The sequence below is a fragment of the Procambarus clarkii genome, chromosome 24 (assembly GCF_040958095.1).
Source record: "Procambarus clarkii isolate CNS0578487 chromosome 24, FALCON_Pclarkii_2.0, whole genome shotgun sequence".
In the NCBI taxonomy this organism is placed as follows: domain Eukaryota; kingdom Metazoa; phylum Arthropoda; class Malacostraca; order Decapoda; family Cambaridae; genus Procambarus; species Procambarus clarkii.
The window spans coordinates 6,508,756-6,531,546 of NC_091173.1; the positions used below are offsets into that span (position 1 = coordinate 6,508,756).

General features: G+C 52.3%; 6 protein-coding genes across 6 annotated transcripts; all 6 read right to left on the reverse strand.

Moving 5' to 3' along the window:
- Positions 1-3,923: 3,923 nt before the first annotated feature.
- LOC138368232 (zonadhesin-like) lies at positions 3,924-5,223 on the reverse strand. Its single transcript, XM_069330774.1, has 2 exons — positions 4,958-5,223; positions 3,924-4,749 (listed from the first exon to the last, which is right to left on the reverse strand). Exons 1-2 carry the CDS (start codon positions 5,221-5,223, stop codon positions 3,924-3,926), a joined length of 1,092 nt encoding a protein of 363 aa, XP_069186875.1.
- A 1,252-nt stretch (positions 5,224-6,475) lies between these two features.
- Positions 6,476-7,183, reverse strand: LOC138368233 (serine/arginine-rich splicing factor 4-like). The gene has a single exon (XM_069330776.1). It carries the CDS (start codon positions 7,181-7,183, stop codon positions 6,476-6,478), a length of 708 nt encoding a protein of 235 aa, XP_069186877.1.
- Positions 7,184-7,249: 66 nt separating this feature from the next.
- On the reverse strand, positions 7,250-10,263 carry LOC138368235 (variant surface antigen E-like). The gene is made up of 2 exons (XM_069330777.1): positions 9,830-10,263; positions 7,250-7,871 (listed from the first exon to the last, which is right to left on the reverse strand). Exons 1-2 carry the CDS (start codon positions 10,261-10,263, stop codon positions 7,250-7,252), a joined length of 1,056 nt encoding a protein of 351 aa, XP_069186878.1.
- Positions 10,264-10,329: 66 nt separating this feature from the next.
- Positions 10,330-10,959, reverse strand: LOC138368236 (variant surface antigen E-like). The gene has a single exon (XM_069330778.1). The coding sequence runs from the start codon at positions 10,957-10,959 to the stop codon at positions 10,330-10,332; it is 630 nt and encodes a 209-aa protein (XP_069186879.1).
- Positions 10,956-11,981, reverse strand: LOC138368238 (variant surface antigen E-like). Its single transcript, XM_069330779.1, has 2 exons — positions 11,758-11,981; positions 10,956-11,169 (listed from the first exon to the last, which is right to left on the reverse strand). Exons 1-2 carry the CDS (start codon positions 11,979-11,981, stop codon positions 10,956-10,958), a joined length of 438 nt encoding a protein of 145 aa, XP_069186880.1.
- Positions 11,982-12,786: 805 nt separating this feature from the next.
- Positions 12,787-14,495, reverse strand: LOC138368240 (autotransporter adhesin BpaC-like). The gene is made up of 2 exons (XM_069330785.1): positions 13,861-14,495; positions 12,787-13,708 (listed from the first exon to the last, which is right to left on the reverse strand). The coding sequence occupies exons 1-2, from the start codon at positions 14,493-14,495 to the stop codon at positions 12,787-12,789; spliced, it is 1,557 nt and encodes a 518-aa protein (XP_069186886.1).
- Between the last annotated feature and the right edge of the window lie 8,296 nt (positions 14,496-22,791).

Here is a 22,791-nt window from a genome sequence, read left to right on the forward strand (position 1 = left end):
CTCTAGCACTGGTGATGACCAAGAAATATGTGGTATTCTAAACACTTTTTTTTTTTTTGAGATATATACAAGAGTTGTTACATTCTTGTACAGCCACTAGTACGCGTAGCGTTTCGGGCAAGTCCCTGGAATACGATCCCCTGCCGCGAAGAATCGTTACGTTGTCTGGTTGCTGAAGAGAGAAGAATGTTATATTTTACCAGTAGTTGAAGAATGTGAGTAGGTGATGAACACCAGTTTAGGTTTTGCTGCAGTGAAAGGTTTTATACAAGACTGAAAATTTAAGCCCAACTTGACTGCTTACCGACGTCCTCACAGTCGGTAAAGCTGAACTTAAGCCTTGTTTTCATAATAAATAAATCATTGGAGTTCAAGAGAGAGTACGAGAAGCGCGCTCGGTTGTGAATGCGGAACCAACATTTAAGAAGAAGAATTATCTTAAGGACGCTGCTGGGAAAATTGCTTGAATCAACAACTGCAAAAGCCATTCAGATTCTTCCACTCGCCATCCTTGGAACAAGCCCAGACCAAGTATAATTTGCTTATGCTATCTATAATTAGATCGTTGGTCCTGAACGATCTAATTGTGGTCCTGAACGATATAATTATGGTCCTGAACGATCTAATTATGGTCCTGAACGATCTAATTATGGTCCTGAACGATCTAATTATGGTACTGGACGATCTAATTATGGTCCTGAACGATCTAATTATGGTCCTGAACGATCTAATTATGGTCCTGAACGATCTAATTATGGTCCTGAACGATCTAATTATGGTCCTGAACGATCTAATTATGGTACTGGACGATCTAATTATGGTACTGGACGATCTAATTATAGTCCTGAACGATCTAATTATGGTCCTGAACGATCTAATTATGGTCCTGAACGATCTAATTATGGTCCTGGACGATCTAATTATGGTCCTGAACGATCTAATTATGGTACTGGACGATCTAATTATGGTACTGGACGATCTAATTATGGTCCTGAACGATCTAATTATGGTCCTGAATGATCTAATTATGGTCCTGAACGATCTAATTATGGTCCTGAACGATCTAATTATGGTCCTGAACGATCTAATTATGGTCTTGGACGATCTAATTATGGTCCTGAACGATCTAATTATGGTCCTGAACGATCTAATTATGGTCCTGAACGATCTAATTATGGTCCTGGACGATCTAATTATGGTCCTGGACGATCTAATTATGGTCCTGAACGATCTAATTATGGTCCTGAACGATCTAATTATGGTCCTGAACGATCTAATTATGGTCCTGGACGATCTAATTATGGTCCTGAACGATCTAATTATGGTCCTGAACGATCTAATTATGGTACTGGACGATCTAATTATGGTCCTGGACGATCTAATTATGGTCCTGAACGATCTAATTATGGTCCTGAACGATCTAATTATGGTCCTGAACGATCTAATTATGGTACTGGACGATCTAATTATGGTCCTGAACGATCTAATTATGGTCCTGAACGATCTAATTATGGTACTGGACGATCTAATTATGGTCCTGAACGATCTAATTATGGTCCTGAACGATCTAATTATGGTACTGGACGATCTAATTATGGTCCTGAACGATCTAATTATGGTCCTGAACGATCTAATTATGGTCCTGAACGATCTAATTATGGTACTGGACCTCCCCCTACAGTCCGGGACGGTCTATAATAGACCAGGTTCCCGAAGGTCAGAGATGACTGTGTGTTCTCTAATTTGCAGGTGTTGCGTGTGTTCCTGCACAGTTGTCATGTGCAGGTGTTGCGTGTGTTCCTGCACAGCTGTCATGTGCAGGTGTTGCGTGTGTTCCATCACAGCTGCCATGTGCAGGTGTTGTGTTCCAACACAGCTGTCATGTGCAGGTGTTGCATGTGCAGGTGTTGCGTGTGTTCCAACACAGCTGTCATGTGCAGGTGTTGCATGTGCAGGTGTTGCGTGTGTTCCAACACAGCTGTCATGTGCAGGTGTTGCATGTGTTCCATCACAGCTGCCATGTGCAGGTGTTGTGTTCCAACTCAGCTGTCATGTGCAGGTGTTGAGTGTGTTCCAACTCAGCTGTCAGGTGCAGGTGTTGCGTGTGTTCCAACACAGCTGCCATGTGCAGGTGTTGTGTTCCAACACAGCTCTCATGTGCAGGTGTTGCATGTGTTCCAACACAGCTGCCATGTGCAGGTGTTGCGTGTGTTCCAACACAGCTGTCATGGGCAGGTGTTCCAACACAGCTGTCATGTGCAGGTGTTGCATGTGTTCCAACACAGCTGCCATGTGCAGGTGTTGTGTTCCAACACAGCTCTCATGTGCAGGTGTTGCATGTGTTCCAACACAGCTGCCATGTGCAGGTGTTGCGTGTGTTCCAACACAGCTGTCATGGGCAGGTGTTGCAGGTGTTCCAACACAGCTGTCATGTGCAGGTGTTGCATGTGTTCCAACACAGCTGTCATGGGCAGGTGTTGCAGGTGTTCCAACACAGCTGTCATGGGCAGGTGTTGCGTGTGTTCCAACACAGCTGTCATGTGCAGGTGTTGCGTTTGTTCCAACACAGCTGTCATGGGCAGGTGTTGCAGGTGTTCCAACACAGCTGTCATGTGCAGGTGTTGCATGTGTTCCAACTCAGCTGTCATGTGCAGGTGTTGTGTTCCAACTCAGCTGTCATGTGCAGGTGTTGAGTGTGTTCCAACTCAGCTGTCAGGTGCAGGTGTTGCATGTGTTCCAACACAGCTGTCATGTGCAGGTGTTGCATGTGTTCCAACACAGCTGTCATGTGCAGGTGTTGGAGGTGTTCCAACACAGCTGTCATGGGCAGGTGTTCCAACACCGCTGTCATGTGCAGGTGTTGCGTGTGTTCAACACCGCTGTCATGGGCAGGTGTTCCAACACCGCTGTCATGTGCAGGTGTTGCGTGTGTTCCAACACATCTGTCATGTGCAGGTGTTGCGTGTGTTCCAACACCGCTGTCATGTGCAGGTGTTGCGTGTGTTCCAACACAGCTGTCATGGGCAGGTGTTGCAGGTATTCCAACACCGCTGTCATGTGCAGGTGTTGCATGTGCTCCAACACCGCTGTCATGTGCAGGTGTTGCGTGTTTTCAACACAGCTGTCATGCACAGGTGTTCCGTGTGTTCCAACACAGCTGTCATGGGCAGGTGTTGTAGGTGTTCCAACACAGCTGTAAGACTTACTCTAACGACTCTTGAGCAGTTTCCTTGTGAGAAAGAGAAGCAGGCGGTAAGTGCCGTCTTAATCTCAATACAGCACTCTGCTATTCCAGAGCCAGAGTGCTGGTAGTGCCTAATCCTCACTGGCCGTACCTTCTCTCTTGCTTTCGTCTTCTACACTCTTCTTTCAATCGTGTAACGTCTAGTCTAGAGCCACTCTACCCTAGAGTCACTCTAGCCTAGAGCCACTCCAGCCTAGAGCCACTCTAGCCTAGAGCCACTCTAGCCTAGAGCCACTCTAGCCTAGAGCCACTCTAGCCTAGAGACACTCTACCCTAGAGCCACTCTAGCCTAGAGTCACTCTAGCCTAGAGCCACTCTAGCCTAGAGCCACTCTAGTCTAGAGCCACTCTAGCCAAGAGCCACTCTAGCCTAGAGTCACTCTAGCCTAGAGCCACTCTAGCCTAGAGCCACTCTAGCCTAGAGGCAATCTAGCATAGAGTCACTCTAGCCTAGAGCCACTCTAGCCTAGAGCCACTCTAGCCGAGAGCCACTCTAGCCTAGAGCCACTCTACCCTAGAGCCACTCTACTCTAGAGCTACTCTACCCTAGAGCTACTCTACCCAAGAGCCACTCTAGCCTAGAGCCACTCTAGCCTAGAGCCACTCTAGCCTAGAGCCACTCTAGCCTAGAGCCACTCTAGCCTAGAGACACTCTAGATCTGGTAAACTTGTTTTTTCATCTAGTCATTGCAGCGTCTAGCATCTTGTAATGTAGTTGACCTCGGGTAGTTGACCTCGGGTAGTTGACCTCGGGTTGTTGACCTCGAGTAGTTGACCTCGGGTTGTTGACCTCGGGTTGTTGACCTCGGATAGTTGACCTCGGGAAGTTGACCTCGGGAAGTTGACCTCGGGTAGTTGACCTCGGGTAGTTGACCTCTGGTTGTTGACCTCGGGTTGTTGACCTCGGATAGTTGACCTCGGGAAGTTGACCTCGGGTAGTTGACCTCGGGTAGTTGACCTCTGGTTGTTGACCTCGGGTAGTTGACCTCTGGTTGTTGACGACGGGTAGTTGACCTCTGGTTGTTGACCTCGGGTTGTTGACCTCGGGTAGTTGACCTCTGGTTGTTGACCTCGGGTTGTTGACCTCGGATAGTTGACCTCGGGAAGTTGACCTCGGGTAGTTGACCTCGGGTAGTTGACCTCTGGTTGTTGACCTCGGGTAGTTGACCTCTGGTTGTTGACCTCGGGTAGTTGACCTCTGGTTGTTGACCTCGGGTTGTTGACCTCGGGTAGTTGACCTCTGGTTGTTGACCTCGGGTAGTTGACCTCTGGTTGTTGATCTCTGGTAGTTGACCTCTGGTTGTTGACATCGGGTAGTTGACCTCGGGTTGTTGACCTCGGGTAGTTGACCTCGGGTTGTTGACCTCGGGTAGTTGACCTCGGGTTGTTGACCTCGGGTAGTTGACCTCTGGTTGTTGACCTCGGGTAGTTGACCTCGGGTAGTTGACCTCTGGTTGTTGACCTCGGGTAGTTGACCTCTGGTTGTTGACCTCGGGTAGTTGACCTCTGGTTGTTGACCTCTGGTTGTTGACCTCGGGTAGTTGACCTCTGGTTGTTGACCTCAGGTTGTTGACCTCGGGTAGTTGACCTCGGGTTGTTGACCTTGGGTTGTTGACCTCTGGTTGTTGACCTCTGGTTGTTGACCTCGGGTTGTTGACCTCTGGTTGTTGACCTCGGGTTGTTGACCTTGGGTTGTTGACCTCGGGTTGTTGACCTCGGGTTGTTGACCTCTGGTTGTTGACCTCGGGTTGTTGACCTCGGGTAGTTGACCTCAGGTTGTTGACCTCTGGTTGTTGACCTCGGGTTGTTGACCTCGGGTTGTTGACCTCGGGTAGTTGACCTCTGGTTGTTGACCTCGGGTTGTTGACCTCGGGTTGTTGACCTCGGGTAGTTGACCTCTGGTTGTTCATCTCGGGTTGTTGATCTCGAGTTGTTGACCTCGGGATGTTGACCTCGGGTTGTTGACCTCTGGTTGTTCATCTCGGGTTGTTGACCTCGGGTTGTTGACCTTTGGTTGTTGACCTCTGGTTGTTGACCTCTGGTTGTTCATCTCGGGTTGTTGACCTCGGGTTGGTGACCTCTGGTTGTTGACCTCGGGTTGGTGACCTCGGGTTGGTGACCTCTGGTTGTTGACCTCGGGTTGTTGACCTCGGGTAGTTGGCCTCTGGTTGTTGACCTCGGGTTGTTGACCTCTGGTTGTTGACCTCGGGTTGTTGACCTCTGGTTGTTGACCTCGGGTTGTTAACCTCGGGTTGTTGACCTCCGGTTGTTGACCTCGGGTTGTTGACCTCGAGTTGTTGACCTCGGGTTGTTGACCTCGGGTTGTTGACCTCGGGTTGTTTACCTCGGGTTGTTGACCTTGGGTTGTTGACCTCGGGTAGTTGACCGCGGGTCGTTGACCTCTGGTTGTTGACCTCTGGTTGTTGATCTCGGGATGTTGACCTCAGGTTGTTGACCTCGTATTGTTGACCTCTGGTTATTGATCTCGGATTGTTGACCTCGGGTTGTTGACCTCGGGTTGTTGACCTCGGGTTGTTGACCTCTGATTGTTGACCTCTGGTTGTTGACCTCGGGTTGTTGACCTCAGGTAGTTGACCTCTGGTTGTTGACCTCGGGTTGTTGACCTCGGGTTGTTGACCTCGGGTAGTTGACCTCTGGTTGTTCATCTCGGGTTGTTGATCTCGAGTTGTTGACCTCGGGTTGTTGACCTCGGGTTGTTGACCTCTGGTTGTTCATCTCGGGTTGTTGACCTCGGGTTGTTGACCTTTGGTTGTTGACCTCTGGTTGTTGACCTCTGGTTGTTCATCTCGGGTTGTTGACCTCGGGTTGGTGACCTCTGGTTGTTGACCTCGGGTTGGTGACCTCGGGTTGGTGACCTCTGGTTGTTGACCTCGGGTTGTTGACCTCGGGTAGTTGGCCTCTGGTTGTTGACCTCGGGTTGTTGACCTCTGGTTGTTGACCTCGGGTTGTTGACCTCTGGTTGTTGACCTCGGGTTGTTAACCTCGGGTTGTTGACCTCCGGTTGTTGACCTCGGGTTGTTGACCTCGAGTTGTTGACCTCGGGTTGTTGACCTCGGGTTGTTGACCTCGGGTTGTTTACCTCGGGTTGTTGACCTTGGGTTGTTGACCTCGGGTAGTTGACCGCGGGTCGTTGACCTCTGGTTGTTGACCTCTGGTTGTTGATCTCGGGATGTTGACCTCAGGTTGTTGACCTCGTATTGTTGACCTCTGGTTATTGATCTCGGATTGTTGACCTCGGGTTGTTGACCTCGGGTTGTTGACCTCGGGTTGTTGACCTCTGATTGTTGACCTCTGGTTGTTGATCTCGGGATGTTGACCTCGGGTAGTTGACCTCGGGTTGTTGACCTCTGGTTGTTGACCTCTGGTTGTTGACCTCGGGTTGTTCACCTCTGGTTGTTGACCTCGGATTGTTGCCCTTTGGTTGTCGACTTCGGGTTGTTGACCTCGGGTTGTTAACCTCTGGTTGTTGACTTCGGGTTGTTGACCTCGGGTAGTTGCCCTTTGGTTGTTGACCTCTGGTTGTTGACCTCTGTTTGTTGATCTCGGGTTGTTGACTTCGGGTTGCTGACCTAGGGTAGTTGACCTCTGGTTGTTGACCTCGGGTTGTTGACCTCGGGTAGTTGACCTCTGGATGTTGACCTCTGGTTGTTGACCTATGGTTGTTGACCTTGGGTTGTTGACCTCGGGTTGTTGACCTCGGGTTGTTGACCTCTGGTTGTTGACCTCGGGTTGTTGACCTCAAGTAGTTGACCTCAGGTTGTTGACCTCTGGTAGTTGACCTCTGGTTGTTGATCTCGGGTTGTTGACCTCGGGTTGTTGACCTCGGGTAGTTGACCTCTGGTTGTTCATCTCGGGTTGTTGATCTCGAGTTGTTGACCTCGGGTTGTTGACCTCGGGTTGTTGACCTCTGGTTGTTCATCTCGGGTTGTTGACCTCGGGTTGTTGACCTTTGGTTGTTGACCTCTGGTTGTTGACCTCTGGTTGTTCATCTCGGGTTGTTGACCTCGGGTTGGTGACCTCTGGTTGTTGACCTCGGGTTGGTGACCTCGGGTTGGTGACCTCTGGTTGTTGACCTCGGATTATTGACCTCGGGTAGTTGGCCTCTGGTTGTTGACCTCGGGTTGTTGACCTCTGGTTGTTGACCTCGGGTTGTTGACCTCTGGTTGTTGACCTCTGGTTGTTGACCTCGGGTTGTTGACCTCGGATTGTTGCCCTTTGATTGTCGACTTCGGGTTGTTGACCTCGGGTTGTTAACCTCTGGTTGTTGACTTCGGGTTGTTGACCTCGGGTTGTTGACCTCTGGTTGTTGACCTCTGGTTGTTGACCTCGGGTTGTTGACCTCTGGTTGTTGACCTAGGATTGTTGCCCTTTGGTTGTCGACTTCGGGTTGTTGACCTCGGGTAGTTGCCCTTTGGTTGTTGACCTCTGGTTGTTGACCTCTGTTTGTTGATCTCGGGTTGTTGACTTCGGGTTGCTGACCTAGGGTAGTTGACCTCTGGTTGTTGACCTCGGGTTGTTGACCTCGGGTAGTTGACCTCTGGATGTTGACCTCTGGTTGTTGACCTATGGTTGTTGACCTTGGGTTGTTGACCTCGGGTTGTTGACCTCTGGTTGTTGACCTCGGGTTGTTGACCTCGGGTAGTTGACCTCTGGTTGTTGACCTCGGGTTGTTGACCTCGGGTTGTTGACCTCGGGTTATTGACCTCTGGTTGTTGACCTCGGGTTGTTGACCTCGGGTTGTTGACCTCAGGTTGTTGACCTCTGGTTGTTGACCTCGGGTGGTTGACCTCGGGTAGTTGACCTCTGGTTGTTCATCTCAGGTTGTTGACCTCGAGTTGTTGACCTCGGGTTGTTGACCTCGGGTTGTTGACCTCTGGTTGTTCATCTCGGGTTGTTGCCCTCGGGTTGTTGACCTTTGGTTGTTTACCTCTGGTTGTTGACCTCGGGTTGGTGACCTCTGGTTGTTGACCTCGGGTTGTTGACCTCGGGTTGTTGACCTCGGGTAGTTGACCTCTGGTTGTTGACCTCGGGTTGTTGACCTCTGGTTGTTCATCTCGGGTTGTTGACCTCAGGTTGTTGACCTCGGATTGTTGACCTTTGGTTGTTGACCTCTGGTTGTTGACCTCGGGTTGGTGACCTCTGGTTGTTGACCTCGGGTTGGTGACTTCTGGTTGTTGACCTCGGGTAGTTGACCTCTGGTTGTTGACCTCGGGTTGTTGACCTCTGGTTGTTCATCTCGGGTTGTTGACCTCGGGTTGTTGACCTTTGGTTGTTGACCTCTGGTTGTTGACCTCGGGTTGGTGACCTCTGGTTGTTGACCTCGGGTTGGTGACTTCTGGTTGTTGACCTCGGGTTGTTGACCTCGGGTTGTTGACCTCGGATAGTTGACCTCTGGTTGTTGACCTCTGGTTGTTGACCTCTGGTTGTTGACCACGGGTTGTTGACCTCTGGTTGTTGACCTCGGGTTGTTGACCTCTGGTTGTTGACCTAGGATTGTTGCCCTTTGGTTGTCGACTTCGGGTTGTTGACCTCGGGTAGTTGCCCTTTGGTTGTTGACCTCTGGTTGTTGACCTCTGTTTGTTGATCTCGGGTTGTTGACTTCGGGTTGCTGACCTAGGGTAGTTGACCTCTGGTTGTTGACCTCGGGTTGTTGACCTCGGGTAGTTGACCTCTGGATGTTGACCTCTGGTTGTTGACCTATGGTTGTTGACCTTGGGTTGTTGACCTCGGGTTGTTGACCTCTGGTTGTTGACCTCGGGTTGTTGACCTCGGGTAGTTGACCTCTGGTTGTTGACCTCGGGTTGTTGACCTCGGGTTGTTGACCTCGGGTTATTGACCTCTGGTTGTTGACCTCGGGTTGTTGACCTCGGGTTGTTGACCTCAGGTTGTTGACCTCTGGTTGTTGACCTCGGGTGGTTGACCTCGGGTAGTTGACCTCTGGTTGTTCATCTCAGGTTGTTGACCTCGAGTTGTTGACCTCGGGTTGTTGACCTCGGGTTGTTGACCTCTGGTTGTTCATCTCGGGTTGTTGCCCTCGGGTTGTTGACCTTTGGTTGTTTACCTCTGGTTGTTGACCTCGGGTTGGTGACCTCTGGTTGTTGACCTCGGGTTGTTGACCTCGGGTTGTTGACCTCGGGTAGTTGACCTCTGGTTGTTGACCTCGGGTTGTTGACCTCTGGTTGTTCATCTCGGGTTGTTGACCTCAGGTTGTTGACCTCGGATTGTTGACCTTTGGTTGTTGACCTCTGGTTGTTGACCTCGGGTTGGTGACCTCTGGTTGTTGACCTCGGGTTGGTGACTTCTGGTTGTTGACCTCGGGTAGTTGACCTCTGGTTGTTGACCTCGGGTTGTTGACCTCTGGTTGTTCATCTCGGGTTGTTGACCTCGGGTTGTTGACCTCGGGTTGTTGACCTTTGGTTGTTGACCTCTGGTTGTTGACCTCGGGTTGGTGACCTCTGGTTGTTGACCTCGGGTTGGTGACTTCTGGTTGTTGACCTCGGGTTGTTGACCTCGGGTTGTTGACCTCGGATAGTTGACCTCTGGTTGTTGACCTCTGGTTGTTGACCTCTGGTTGTTGACCACGGGTTGTTGACCTCTGGTTGTTGACCTCGGGTTGTTAACCTCGCGTTGTTGACCTCTGGTTGTTGACCTCGGGTTGTTGACCTCTGGTTGTTGACCTCTGGTTATTGACCTCGGGTTGTTGACCTCTGGTTGTTGACCTCGGGTTGTTGACCTTGGGTTGTTGACCTCAGGTTGTTGACCTCGGGTTGTTGACCTCTGGTTGTTGACCTCGGGTTGTTGACCTCGGGTAGTTGACCTCAGGTTGTTGGCCTCGGGTTGTTGACCTCTGGTAGTTGACCTCTGGTTGTTGACCTCGGGTTGTTGACCTCGGGTTGTTGACCTCGGGTAGTTGACCTCTGGTTGTTCATCTCGGGTTGTTGATCTCGAGTTGTTGACCTCGGGTTGTTGACCTCGGGTTGTTGACCTCTGGTTGTTCATCTCGGGTTGTTGACCTCGGGTTGTTGACCTTTGGTTGTTGACCTCTGGTTGTTGACCTCTGGTTGTTCATCTCGGGTTGTTGACCTCGGGTTGGTGACCTCTGGTTGTTGACCTCGGGTTGGTGACCTCGGGTTGGTGACCTCTGGTTGTTGACCTCGGGTTGTTGACCTCGGGTGGTTGGCCTCTGGTTGTTGACCTCGGGTTGTTGACCTCTGGTTGTTGACCTCGGGTTGTTGACCTCTGGTTGTTGACCTCGGATTGTTGCCCTTTGGTTGTCGACTTCGGGTTGTTGACCTCGGGTTGATAACCTCTGGTTGTTGACTTCGGGTTGTTGACCTCGGGTAGTTGCCCTTTGGTTGTTGACCTCTGGTTGTTGACCTCTGTTGATCTCGGGTTGTTGACTTCGGGTTGCTGACCTAGGGTAGTTGACCTCTGGTTGTTGACCTCGGGTTGTTGACCTCGGGTAGTTGACCTCTGGATGTTGACCTCTGGTTGTTGACCTATGGTTGTTGACCTTGGGTTGTTGACCTCGGGTTGTTGACCTCGGGTTGTTGACCTCTGGTTGTTGACCTCGGGTTGTTGACCTCGGGTAGTTGACCTCAGGTTGTTGACCTCTGGTAGTTGACCTCTGGTTGTTGACCTCGGGTTGTTGACCTCGGGTTGTTGACCTCGGGTAGTTGACCTCTGATTGTTCATCTCGGGTTGTTGATCTCGAGTTGTTGACCTCGGGTTGTTGACCTCGAGTTGTTGACCTCTGGTTGTTCATCTCGGGTTGTTGACCTCGGGTTGTTGACCTCTGGTTGTTGACCTCTGGTTGTTGACATCTGGTTGTTCATCTCGGGTTGTTGACCTCGGGTTGGTGACCTCTGGTTGTTGACCTCGGGTTGGTGACCTCGGGTTGGTGACCTATGGTTGTTGACCTCGGGTTATTGACCTCGGGTAGTTGGCCTCTGGTTGTTGACCTCGGGTTGTTGACCTCTGGTTGTTGACCTCGGGTTGTTGACCTCTGGTTGTTGACCTCGGGTTGTTAACCTCGGGTTGTTGACCTCGGGTTGTTGACCTCTGGTTGTTGACCTCTGGTTGTTGACCTCGGGTTGTTGACCTCTGGTTGTTGACCTCGGATTGTTGCCCTTTGGTTGTCGACTTCGGGTTTTTGACCTCGGGTTGTTAACCTCTGGTTGTTGACTTCGGGTTGTTGACCTCGGGTAGTTGCCCTTTGGTTGTTGACCTCTGGTTGTTGACCTCTGTTTGTTGATCTCGGGTTGTTGACTTTGGGTTGCTGACCTAGGGTAGTTGACATCTGGTTGTTGACCTCGGGTTATTGACCTCGGGTATTTGACCTCTGGATGTTGACCTCTGGTTGTTGTCCTATGGTTGTTGACCTTGGGTTGTTGACCTCGGGTTGTTGACCTCTGGTTGTTGACCTCGGGTTGTTGACCTCGGGTAGTTGACCTCTGGTTGTTGACCTCGGGTTGTTGACCTCGGGTTGTTGACCTCGGGTTGTTGACCTCTGGTTGTTGACATCGGGTTGTTGACCTCTGGTTGTTGACCTCGGGTTGTTGACCTTGGGTAGTTGACCTCAGGTTGTTGACCTCTGGTTGTTGACCTCGGGTGGTTGACCTCGGGTAGTTGACCTCTGGTTGTTCATCTCGGGTTGTTGACCTCGAGTTGTTGACCTCGGGTTGTTGACCTCGCGTTGTTGACCTCTGGTTGTTCATCTCGGGTTGTTGACCTCGGGTTGTTGACCTTTGGTTGTTTACCTCTGGTTGTTGACCTCGGGTTGGTGACCTCTGGTTGTTTACCTCGGGTTGTTGACCTCGGGTTGTTGACCTCTGGTTGTTGACCTCGGGTTGTTGACCTCGGGTTGTTCATCTCGGGTTGTTGACCTCGGGTTGTTGACCTCGGGTTGTTGACCTTTGGTTGTTGACCTCTGGTTGTTGACCTCGGGTTGGTGACCTCTGGTTGTTGACCTCGGGTTGGTGACTTCTGGTTGTTGACCTCGGGTAGTTGACCTCTGGTTGTTGACCTCGGGTTGTTGACCTCTGGTTGTTCATCTCGGGTTGTTGACCTCGGGTTGTTGACCTCGGGTTGTTGACCTTTGGTTGTTGACCTCTGGTTGTTGACCTCGGGTTGGTGACCTCTGGTTGTTGACCTCGGGTTGGTGACTTCTGGTTGTTGACCTCGGGTTGTTGACCTCGGGTTGTTGACCTCGGATAGTTGACCTCTGGTTGTTGACCTCGGGTTGTTGACCTCTGGTTGTTGACCTCGGGTTGTTGACCTCTGGTTGTTGACCTCGGGTTGTTAACCTCGGGTTGTTGACCTCTGGTTGTTGACCTCGGGTTGTTGACCTCGAGTTGTTGACCTCGGGTTGTTGACCTCGGGTAGTTGACCTCGGGTTGTTTACCTCGGGTTGTTGACCTTGGGTTGTTGACCTCGGGTAGTTGACCGCGGGTTGTTGACCTCTGGTTGTTGATCTCGGGCATGTTGACCTCGGGTTGTTGACCTCGGGTTGTTGACCTCTGGTTATTGATCTCGAATTGTTGACCTCGGGTTGTTGACCTCGGGTTGTTGACCTCTGGTTGTTGACCTCGAGTTGTTGACCTCGGGTTGTTGACCTCGGGTAGTTGACCTCGGGTTGTTTACCTTGGGTTGTTGACCTTGGGTTGTTGACCTCGGGTAGTTGACCTCGGGTTGTTGACCTCGGGTTGTTGACCTCTGATTATTGATCTCGGATTGTTGACCTCGGGTTGTTGACCTCGGGTTGTTGACCTCGGGTTGTTGACCTTGGGTTGTTGACCTCGGGTAGTTGACCTCGGGTTGTTGACCTCTGATTGTTGACCTCTGGTTGTTGATCTCGGGATGTTGACCTCGGGTTGTTGACCTCTGGTTGTTGACCTCTGGTTGTTGACCTCGGGTTGTTGACCTCGGGTTGTTGCCCTTTGGTTGTCGACTTCGGGTTGTTGACCTCGGGTTGTTGACCTCTGATTGTTGATCTCGGGTTGTTGACTTCGGGCTGCTGACCTCGGGTTGTTGACCTTGGGTAGTTAACTTCGGGTTGTTGACCTCGGGTTGTTGACCTCGGGTTGTTGACCTTGGGATGTTGACCTCGGGTTGTTGACCTCGGGTTGTTGACCTCGAGTTGTTGACCTTGTGTAGTTGACCTCGGGTTGTTGACCCCGGGTTGTTGACCTCTGGTTGTTGACCTCGGGTTGTTGACCTCGGGTTGTTGACTTCGGGTTGTTGACCTCTGGTAGTTGACCTCGGGTTGTTGACCTCTGGGTTGTTGACCTCGGGTTGATGACCTCGGATTGTTGATCTCGGGTTGTTGACCTCTGGGTTGTTGACCTCGGGTTTTTGACCTCGGGTTGTTGACCTCAGGTTGATGACCTCGGGTTGTTGACCTCTGGTTGTTGACCTCGGGTTGTTGACCTCTGGTTGTTGACCTCTGGTTGTTGACCTCGGGCTGTTGACCTCGGGTTGTTAACCTCTGGTTGTTGACCTCGGGCTGTTGACCTCTGGTTGTTGACCTCGGGCTGTTGACCTCTGGTTGTTGACCTCTGGTTGTTGACCTCGGGCTGTTGACCTCTTGTTATTGACCTCTGGTTGTTGACCTCGGGCTGTTGACCTCTGGTTGTTGACCTCGGGTTGTTGACCTCGGGTTGTTGACCTCGGGTTGTTGACCTTGGGTTGTTGGCCTCGGGTTGTTGACCTCTGGTTGTTAACCCCTGGTTGTTGACCTCGGGTTGTTGACCTTGGGTTGTTGGCCTCGGGTTGTTGACCTCGGGTTGTTGACCTCGGGCTGTTGACCTCGGGTTATTAACCTCTGGTTGTTGACCTCGGGCTGTTGACCTCTGGTTGCTGACCTCGGGCTGTTGACCTCTGGTTGTTGACCTCTGGTTGTTGACCTCGGGCTGTTGACCTCTTGTTATTGACCTCTGGTTGTTGACCTCGGGCTGTTGACCTCTGGTTGTTGACCTCGGGTTGTTGACCTCGGGTTGTTGACCTCGGGTTGTTGACCTTGGGTTGTTGGCCTCGGGTTGTTGACCTCTGGTTGTTGACCCCTGGTTGTTGACCTCGGGTTGTTGACCTTGGGTGGTTGGCCTCGGGTTGTTGACCTCGGGTTGTTGACCTCGGGTTGTTGACCTCGGGTTGTTGACCTTGGGTTGTTGGCCTTGGGTTGTTGACCTCTGGTTGTTGACCTCAGGTTGTTGACCTCGGGTTGTTGACCTCATGTTGTTGGCCTCGCGTTGTTGACCTCAGGTTGTTGACCTCGGGTTGTTGACCTTGGGTTTTTGGCCTCGGGTTGTTGACCTTCGGTTGTTGACCTCGGGTTGTTGACCTCGGGTTGTTGACCTCAGGTTGTTGGCCTCGGGTTGTTGACCTTGGGATATGACCTCGGGTTGTTAACCTCGGGTTGTTGACCTCGGGTTGTTGACCTCGAGTTGTTGACCTTGGGTAGTTGACCTCTGGTTGTTGACCTCTGGTTGTTGACCTCGGGTTGTTGACCTCTGATTGTTGACCTCGGGTTGTTGACCTCTGTTTGTTGACCTCGGGTTGTTGACCTCTGGTTGTTGACCTCTGGTTGTTGACCTCGGGTTGTTGACCTCTGGTTGTTGATCTCTGGTTGTTGACCTCGGGTTGTTGACCTCGGGTTGTTGACCTCGGGTTGTTGACCTCGGGTTGTTGACCTCTGGTTGTTGACCTCGGGTTTGTTGACCTCTGGTTGTTGACCTCTGGTTGTTGACCTAGGGTTGTTGACCTCGGGTTGTTGACGTCTGGTTGTTGACCTCTGGTTGTTGACCTCGGGTTGTTGACCTCTGGTTGTTGACCTCTGGTTGTTGACCTCGGGTTGTTGACCTCGGGTTGTTGACCTCGGGTTGTTGACCTTGGGTTGTTGACCTCTGGTTGTTGACCTCGGGTTGTTGACCTCTGGTTGTTGACCTCTGGTTGTTGACCTCGGGTTGTTGACCTCGGGTTGTTGACCTCTGGTTGTTGACCTCGGGTTGTTGACCTCTGGTTGTTGACCTCGGGTTGTTGACCTCTGGTTGTTGACCTCGGGTTGTTGACCTCTGGTTGTTGACCTCGGGTTGTTGACCTCTGGTTGTTGACCTCGGGTTGTTGACCTCTGGTTGTTGACCTCGGATTGTTGACCTCTGGTTGTTGACCTCGGGTTGTTGTCCTCTGGTTGTTGACCTCGGGTTGTTGACCTCTGGTTGTTGACCTCTGGTTGTTGACCTCGGGTTGTTGACCTCTGGTTGTTGACCTCGGGTTGTTGACCTCTGGTTGTTGACCTCGGGTTGTTGACCTCGGGTTGTTGACCTCGGGTTGTTGACCTCTACTTGTTGACCTCGGGTTGTTGACCTCGGGTTGTTGACCTCGGGTTGTTGACCTCTGGTTGTTGACCTCGGGTTGTTGACCTCGGGTTGTTGATCTCTGGTTGTTGACCTCGGGTTGTTGACCTCTGGTTGTTGACCTCGGGTTGTTGACCTCGGGTTGTTGACCTCGGGTTGTTGACCTCTGGTTGTTGACCTCGGGTTGTTGACCTCGGGTTGTTGACCTCGGGTTGTTGACCTCTGGTTGTTGACCTCGGGTTGTTGACCTCGGGTTGTTGACCTCTGGTTGTTGACCTCTGGTTGTTGACCTCTGGTTGTTGACCTCGGGTTGTTGACCTCTGGTTGTTGACCTCTGGTTGTTGACCTTATTTTTCCTCATTTACCTCACATGTTGCCTCATTCTCCCTCATTCACCTCACATGTTGCCTCATACCCCTCCCTCACTCACGGTGAAGTGTGTAGGTCAATTAAGTGTCTCTGATAACGTGTTCCTCACAGCAGATATTCTCGAGTGCTTCAGAGATAAGTCAAGAGTAACTTTATACATTGACTTAATCTCGGACTCAATTCAAGTGGTTGTAAACATTAAGTTTTTAATAAGAATGTCTTACTAAGGGTATTGTTGCGCCTCCACGTCTCTGCATCAGTAAGAATGTATTTAATTTTGTTATACTTTGATGAGTTGGCGTAGTTAGCGGTGAGTGAGGGGCGGTAGACGGCCCGTGATTGGTAACTTTATAAAAGTCGTACTTGCAGTTAATGTTCGTGTATTGACGTGCCATGATTCGTGCAGTCTGATTCATAGTTCGTGCAGTCTGATTCATAGTTCGTGCAGTCTGATTCACAGTTCGTGCAGTCTGATTCACAGTTCGTGCAGTCTGATTCATAGTTCGTGCAGTCTGATTCACAGTTCGTGCAGTGTGATTCACAGTTCGTGCAGTCTGATTCACAGTTCGTGCAGTCTGATTCACAGTTCGTGCAGTCTGATTCACAGTTCGTGCAGTGTGATTCACAGTTCGTGCAGTCTGATTCACAGTTCGTGCAGTGTGATTCACAGTTCGTGCAGTCTGATTCACAGTTCGTGCAGTGTGATTCACAGTTCGTGCAGTCTGATTCACAGTTCGTGCAGTGTGATTCATAGTTCGTGCAGTCTGATTCACAGTTCGTGCAGTCTGATTCACAGTTCGTGCAGTCTGATTCACAGTTCGTGCAGTGTGATTCACAGTTTTTTTTATTTTTTTTTATTTTTATAAATTACACAAATTACAAGAACACACAAAACAACGCAAACCTGTACACATCACGTACACCAATGAAGTAACAGTACACAGGAATAAACAGTCTGTACACTAAACAATAACAGTAACCGCAAAACAAACACAAGCGCTGAACAAAATGAAAACGTATTGAAGCAATGGGCTAAACAGTACAGGGAAATAAGTGCTAAAACAGTACATGGAAACAATAGGCTAAACAGTTCATATCTACATAGCAACACAGAACATGGCCAAGAAAATTACATGAAAAATAAATTAACAATAAAGTACATAAATAACATTGAAACACACCTGGAACCAATAACATAAACATACACAGACGTGGATATAGAATCACGTGCACAAAACCACGCCTACCACACACACAGAAGAACAAAGGAGCATAGGATCATACACGCGCTACCCAGGAAAATGATATACACTAAATAAGAAGAAATTATGTACACGCACACTAAACACACTCTAAACAACCAGACAAACACACTCATACCACCCACACCACCACGGCACACCACACTGCACCCAAGCACGCAAAATAAAGGGTTACAGGCCAAAGCGAAACACGGCCACAAAAGGAACAGTAGAAAACAGTACAGCAGAAAACCCAGGCCCACGCAGGAGCCAAAACCCCCCTCAAAACCACACACCCACACGCATACGGACACAACCGGCACCCGGAGGTACGGAAAACACACCACACACACACACAGGAGCAGCAGCATCTCAAGGGGGGAGACACACAAACACACGCAACCCCCGCCAAGGACACCCCAAGAAGCGGAAAGGGAGCACATAGCAAAGCAAACCCCGAAACCCCCCAACCCCTCTAAACCCCCCCATCAACACCCCAACCCCACCCAAGCCGAGAACATCACCTTGCCACCAAGGCACCCGCCGACCCAAAGGCAACCCCACGAACATAGGCATCTGTGAACCACCGACCAAACTCCTCCGGAAAAGCGCGCTGCAACCACCACCAGGTAAACCGCATGCGCCCCCGTAAAAATCCTAAAATTCGGGCGATCCCAAAACCCTCCCGCCTCCCAACCCACACACAAAACACATAATCAGCAACCAAAACACACAATGTATTACGCACCCGCTGCGGATAAGCCGGAAAATACAAAAACAAAAACTGCAAAACATCACCCCGACAACCCGGACCACAAAACACCTCCAGGACATCCCGAAACCAGTCCACCAACCCCTGTAACCGGACACAAAAATAAAATACATGCACCTGCGATTCACATAAACCACAGTGAACACACGCCCCAGAATCACGCAAGCCAAGCATACACAACCGCTCATTTGTCGCCAGCGACAAATGCAGAACCCGAAACAGCAATTCACGCTGCTGAGGCGCCAAGAACCGTGCCCCCAAACACGACCAGATACCACCCCAATCCCAACACGGGAACAAGCCCTCCACTCGAGGCCGCACCCGGGGCAACAACACCCCATACACAGCCTTGCACGAGAAAGACAGAAACCCAGGATGGCGGCAGAGCTCCCGAAGAATCCCCACGGCCCAAGAATAAACAGGGGGGGTAACCAAGGCCACCTCCTGACAAACCCCCAAATCAACCAAAAAACTGAAGCGAAGCGAGCAGAAAAACACACCCAGCGTATTCAACCCCCCACCGAGAGCCAGCCCCCGACGCAACGAGACCCAGAAGAGGGCCTTGGCCTTCGTGAAAACGTCAGGAATGCCAACACCCCCCTCTCTCACCCCTAACACCAACGTCGAACGGCGCACCGGTTGATAACGCCCACACCATACATATCTATACACCACACTCTCCAAACTCAAGGCCTTCCGACGATCCAACGGGAAACATCGAGCCACAAACCAGACACGCGACAAGACCTTACACGCAACAAGCAGTCCCCTCTGATAAATCGTCAAGGGACGACGCGACAAAAGGCCAACTGCAACACCAACCGACCGAGAGACAGCACCCCAATTCCACTCCAAGGAGCGATCATAGGAGGCAAACCAAGTAATCCCAAGAACCCGAATCGAGGAGACCACCGGAAACCACGACCTATCCCACACCAGGCGGGAGGCCCACTCACCGATCCCCATCAACCCCGACTTCGCCCGATTAAGAACGGCCCCCGTAGCGGACTCAAACCGCAGGAGAACGTCCTGGACAGCTTCAACAGAACCCTCCAAAGCTACAAATAGAATGGTGTCGTCAGCATACCCGCAAACGGGTAGCCGGAGACCGGACGGCAGACAAGGAGGCACGATCAAGGAACACGCTTTCACTGCCCGAAAAAGAGGTTCCTGAAAAATCACATACAAAAGCATGGACATGGGACACCCCTGACGAACGGAACGGCAAATAGGAAAAAATGAGCTAAAAAACCCATTCACACAAACGCGACTGCGACTCCGGACATACAACAAACGGATCCACCCCACAAACACCACCGGAAACCCAAGCCTCTCCATAGCACTAAAAACAAACTCTAAAGACACCCGATCAAAGGCCTTGGACCAGTCCAAGCTGATCATAGCCGCCGAAAGCCGATACTCGGACGCATAGAGAAGCACGTCACGAAGTAAGGCATTGCAATGCATCAGGGCACGGCCAGGCACACCACAAAATTGCTCCATAGAGACCACCGACGCAACGACACCCCGACATCGACGCGCTAAAACCTTAGAAAGAATTTTATAATCAACATTTAAGAGCGTAATAGGCCTCCAATTGGAAAACAACTGCAAATCGCCCGGCTTCGGGAGTAGCCGCACGATCCCGTCACAGAAGGAATCAGGCAGAGCACCCAAACGCAAACACGCCTGCACCACTTCCAAAATCACCCCCCCCAGCACATCCCAAAAGGTAAGGTAGAACTCAATGGGCAGGCCATCCGCACCCGGCACTCTCCCAGAACGAAACGACCGAACCACCTCCAGGAGCTCCACCGTGGAAACATCCTGCACCAACCGGGCACACTCCGAGCGCGACAAACCGGGAAAGCACCTGTCCAAAAAGGAACCCGCGAGCACACTATCACCATGCACCTCCCCATAGAGGGCCTCCAACTCCCGCCGTGCGGTAAGCAGAACACCCTCTGTGCTAGAAAGCACAGACCCATCAGGCCGCCGAAGGCCCTGGAGAAGAACGGAACCCCTAGCAGCCTTCTCCCTCCCTAAAAGAAAGGGAGAGAGCCTCTCCCCATCCACCCGCTCAGCGACACGAGCACGCACGCGAACACCGTCAGCCAACACCGCACGCAAATCACAAATACGCTCCTTACACTCAGCAATCTCACTAAAGCAGTCAACCCCAGCATTCAACCGCACATATAAAGAAGACAAACGCGCCTGAAGGAACCGCAGCAGACCAAACCTCCCGGCAGCCTCCCGCTTAGCAACAATCCCAAAAAACCTCCGACACTCCACCTTACACCACTCCCACCAAACGAACAAAGAGGAGAAATCAGCCCTCCGGGCAACGATGCCAACCCACCAGGCCCGAAACTGCGCACAAATACGTGGACAACGCAATAACCGACAATTGAGTTTCCACCACCCAGGCCCCACCCGCACCTGACTCCGGACACCAACCCGTACAACCACCATACAATGATCCGAGAAAGCCACCGGGACCGTGCGAAAATCAAAAACCGAACACTCCCCACCAGAAACATAGAACCTATCCAACCTAGAACTCGCCCCACGCGCAGCGAAGGTATACTCCAACGAGCCGCCACACAAAACAGCCGCATCGCGAAACCCGCACGCACGCAAAACCTCAATTAAAGCGGCCGAAACATTCCGAGGGTGAGCACTAGAGCAATCCCTCACACTCGTAACACAATTAAAATCCCCCCAAAGATCAAATCCCGCGTATCATGCCGCAGGTATGGCAAAAGCCCCTCCCGAAAAAACAGCTCCCGGTCCTGACGATGCGCCACCCCAGAAGGGGCGTACACTGTCAAGAACGGAATCACAACCCCCAAATACTCAGCCCGAACAAACAAGACCCGCCCATCTTCATCCATTTCCGTGTGAAGCACGGAAATGGATGCCCTCCGCGAAAACAACATCAGCGTTCCCCCAAAGGACGTCCTCGGCGGGTTCAGCACAACATGATACTCAGCACACAGCCCCTGCAACACAGACACATCCCGAACATTGTGCTCTTGGATCAGAGCCACATCCACCCGCTGCTCCCGAAGCACATCCACAAGGCCCAATTGGACCGCCAAAGCAATCAGACCACGAACATTCAAAGACGCACAAACAATAGCAGGCGCCATCGAACCTATTAATGACCCCCAGCCCCTCCAGGACCACCAGAGGGCACAGAGCCACCCACTGCAGAGGCGCCGTCAGCATCCTGAGGCTCAAACTGCCGCCGTTCCACCGTCGGGGAATCCACCATAATGCCTGGCCTCTGATCCCGCAGGAGGCGGACAGTGCCGGCATCACCCAGCGAAGCACGCCGAGACCCCGCTGCCACTGACCAGGTATCACCAACGTCCACCACCGACGAGGAATTCTTGCTGCCAACCGGCACTGCATCACTTCCGGAATCCATATCAGACACAGGAGAATTAGGAGGAGGAGGGGGGGCACCACCCAAGGCACAACTCCGCGAAGCCTCAATCCGTTTGCCAGGGGGCTCTCGACTGCGTGAGCGCGCCCCCGCAACGCGCTTCCGGCGAGGAGCATGGGAGGTCAACGCCCCCTCATGGCACGCACCCGCAGGGGGAGCAGTAGGCGGACTCGCAATGCATGCAACAGGAACGCCGGCACCAACGACGACACTCCCATCACCCTCAGTGAAAGCATCGCCTACAACGGGAGGCACCGAGACGACACTCCCAACACCTCGCCCATTCACCAACGAAGCACCAGGAACAGGATGCACCTCCACATCCACCGGAAGGAGAAGACGGGAATCAGGAGCAGCCACGTCCTCCACCACAGCTGGCACAGAAGACACGATAGGCACAGACGAACCAGCAGGCACATCAGTCGCAGGTGCACCACCAGGCACAGCAGTCGCAGGTGCACCACCAGGCACAACAGTCGCAGGTGCACCACCAGGCACAACAGTCGCAGGTGCACCACCAGGCACAACAGGCGCAGGTGCACCACCAGGTACAGCAGTCGCAGGTGCACCACCAGGCACAGCAGTCGCAAGTGCACCACCAGGCACAGCAGTCGCAAGTGCACCACCAGGCACAGCCGACGCAGGTGCACCACCAGGCACAGCAGACGCAGGTGCACCACCAGGCACAGCAGTCGCAGGTGCACCACCAGGCACAGCAGTCGCAGGTGCACCACCAGGCACAGCAGTCGCAGGTGCACCACCAGGCACAGCAGTCGCAGGTGCACCACCAGGCACAGCAGTCGCAGGTGCACCACCAGGCACAGCAGTCGCAGGTGCACCACCAGGCACAACAGTCGCAGTTGCACCACCAGGCACAGCAGTCGCAGGTGCACCACCAGGCACACCAGTCGCAGGTGCACCACCAGGCACAACAGTCGCAGGTGCACCACCAGGCACACCAGTCGCAGGTGCACCACCAGGCACACCAGTCGCAGGTGCACCACCAGGCACAACAGTCGCAGGTGCACCACCAGGCACAACAGTCACAGGTGCCCCACCATTCACACCCCCACGCCGAGGACCAGCCAGGGATGCACCATCCTCACGGAGGGGGGGAAAATCCCCCACACTGAATACAGAAGCAGTCTCCAGTCGAGGAATCTCACACTGGGCAGCGTCATGGCCCTCCTCCCCACAGCGGAAGCACGTGCGGGCCTGCCCTGGATAGAAAACCCGGAACGGAAGACCACAGCACATAACCTTGGAGGGGATGGGCTCCGTGAGGCGCATATGCAGCGTGCGAGTACCCAGCCGGAGGCCCCGCAGCCGCCCGGCACTAAA

Excerpts from the sequence above, each read along its gene's own strand:
- LOC138368232 (XM_069330774.1), bottom strand. The coding sequence starts at position 5,223 with ATGAACAACCAGAGGTCAACAACCCGAGGTCAACATCCCGAGGTCAAC. Across the intron at positions 4,750-4,957 it reads CCAGAGGTCAACAACCCGAG|AGGTCAACTACCCGAGGTCA; the intron begins GTCAACAACCCG and ends GTCAACAACCAG.
- LOC138368238 (XM_069330779.1), bottom strand. The coding sequence starts at position 11,981 with ATGAACAACCAGAGGTCAACAACGCGAGGTCAACAACCCGAGGTCAAC. Across the intron at positions 11,170-11,757 it reads CCAGAGGTCAACAACCCGAG|GTCACCAACCCGAGGTCACC; the intron begins GTCAACAACCCG and ends CAACAACCATAG.
- LOC138368235 (XM_069330777.1), bottom strand. The coding sequence starts at position 10,263 with ATGAACAACCAGAGGTCAACAACCCGAGGTCAACAACCCGAGGTCAAC. Across the intron at positions 7,872-9,829 it reads CCCGTGGTCAACAACCAGAG|AGGTCAACAACCCGAGGTCA; the intron begins GTCAACAACCAG and ends GTCAACAACCAG.
- LOC138368233 (XM_069330776.1), bottom strand. The coding sequence starts at position 7,183 with ATGAACAACCAGAGGTCAACAACCCGAGGTCAACAACCCGAGGTCAAC.
- LOC138368240 (XM_069330785.1), bottom strand. The coding sequence starts at position 14,495 with ATGAGGTCAACAACCCGAGGTCAACAACCTGAGGTCAACAACCAGAGG. Across the intron at positions 13,709-13,860 it reads CCCGAGGTCAACAACCAGAG|AGGTCAACAACCAGAGGTCA; the intron begins GTCAATAACAAG and ends GTCAACAACCAG.
- LOC138368236 (XM_069330778.1), bottom strand. The coding sequence starts at position 10,959 with ATGAACAATCAGAGGTCAACTACCCGAGGTCAACAACCCGAGGTCAAC.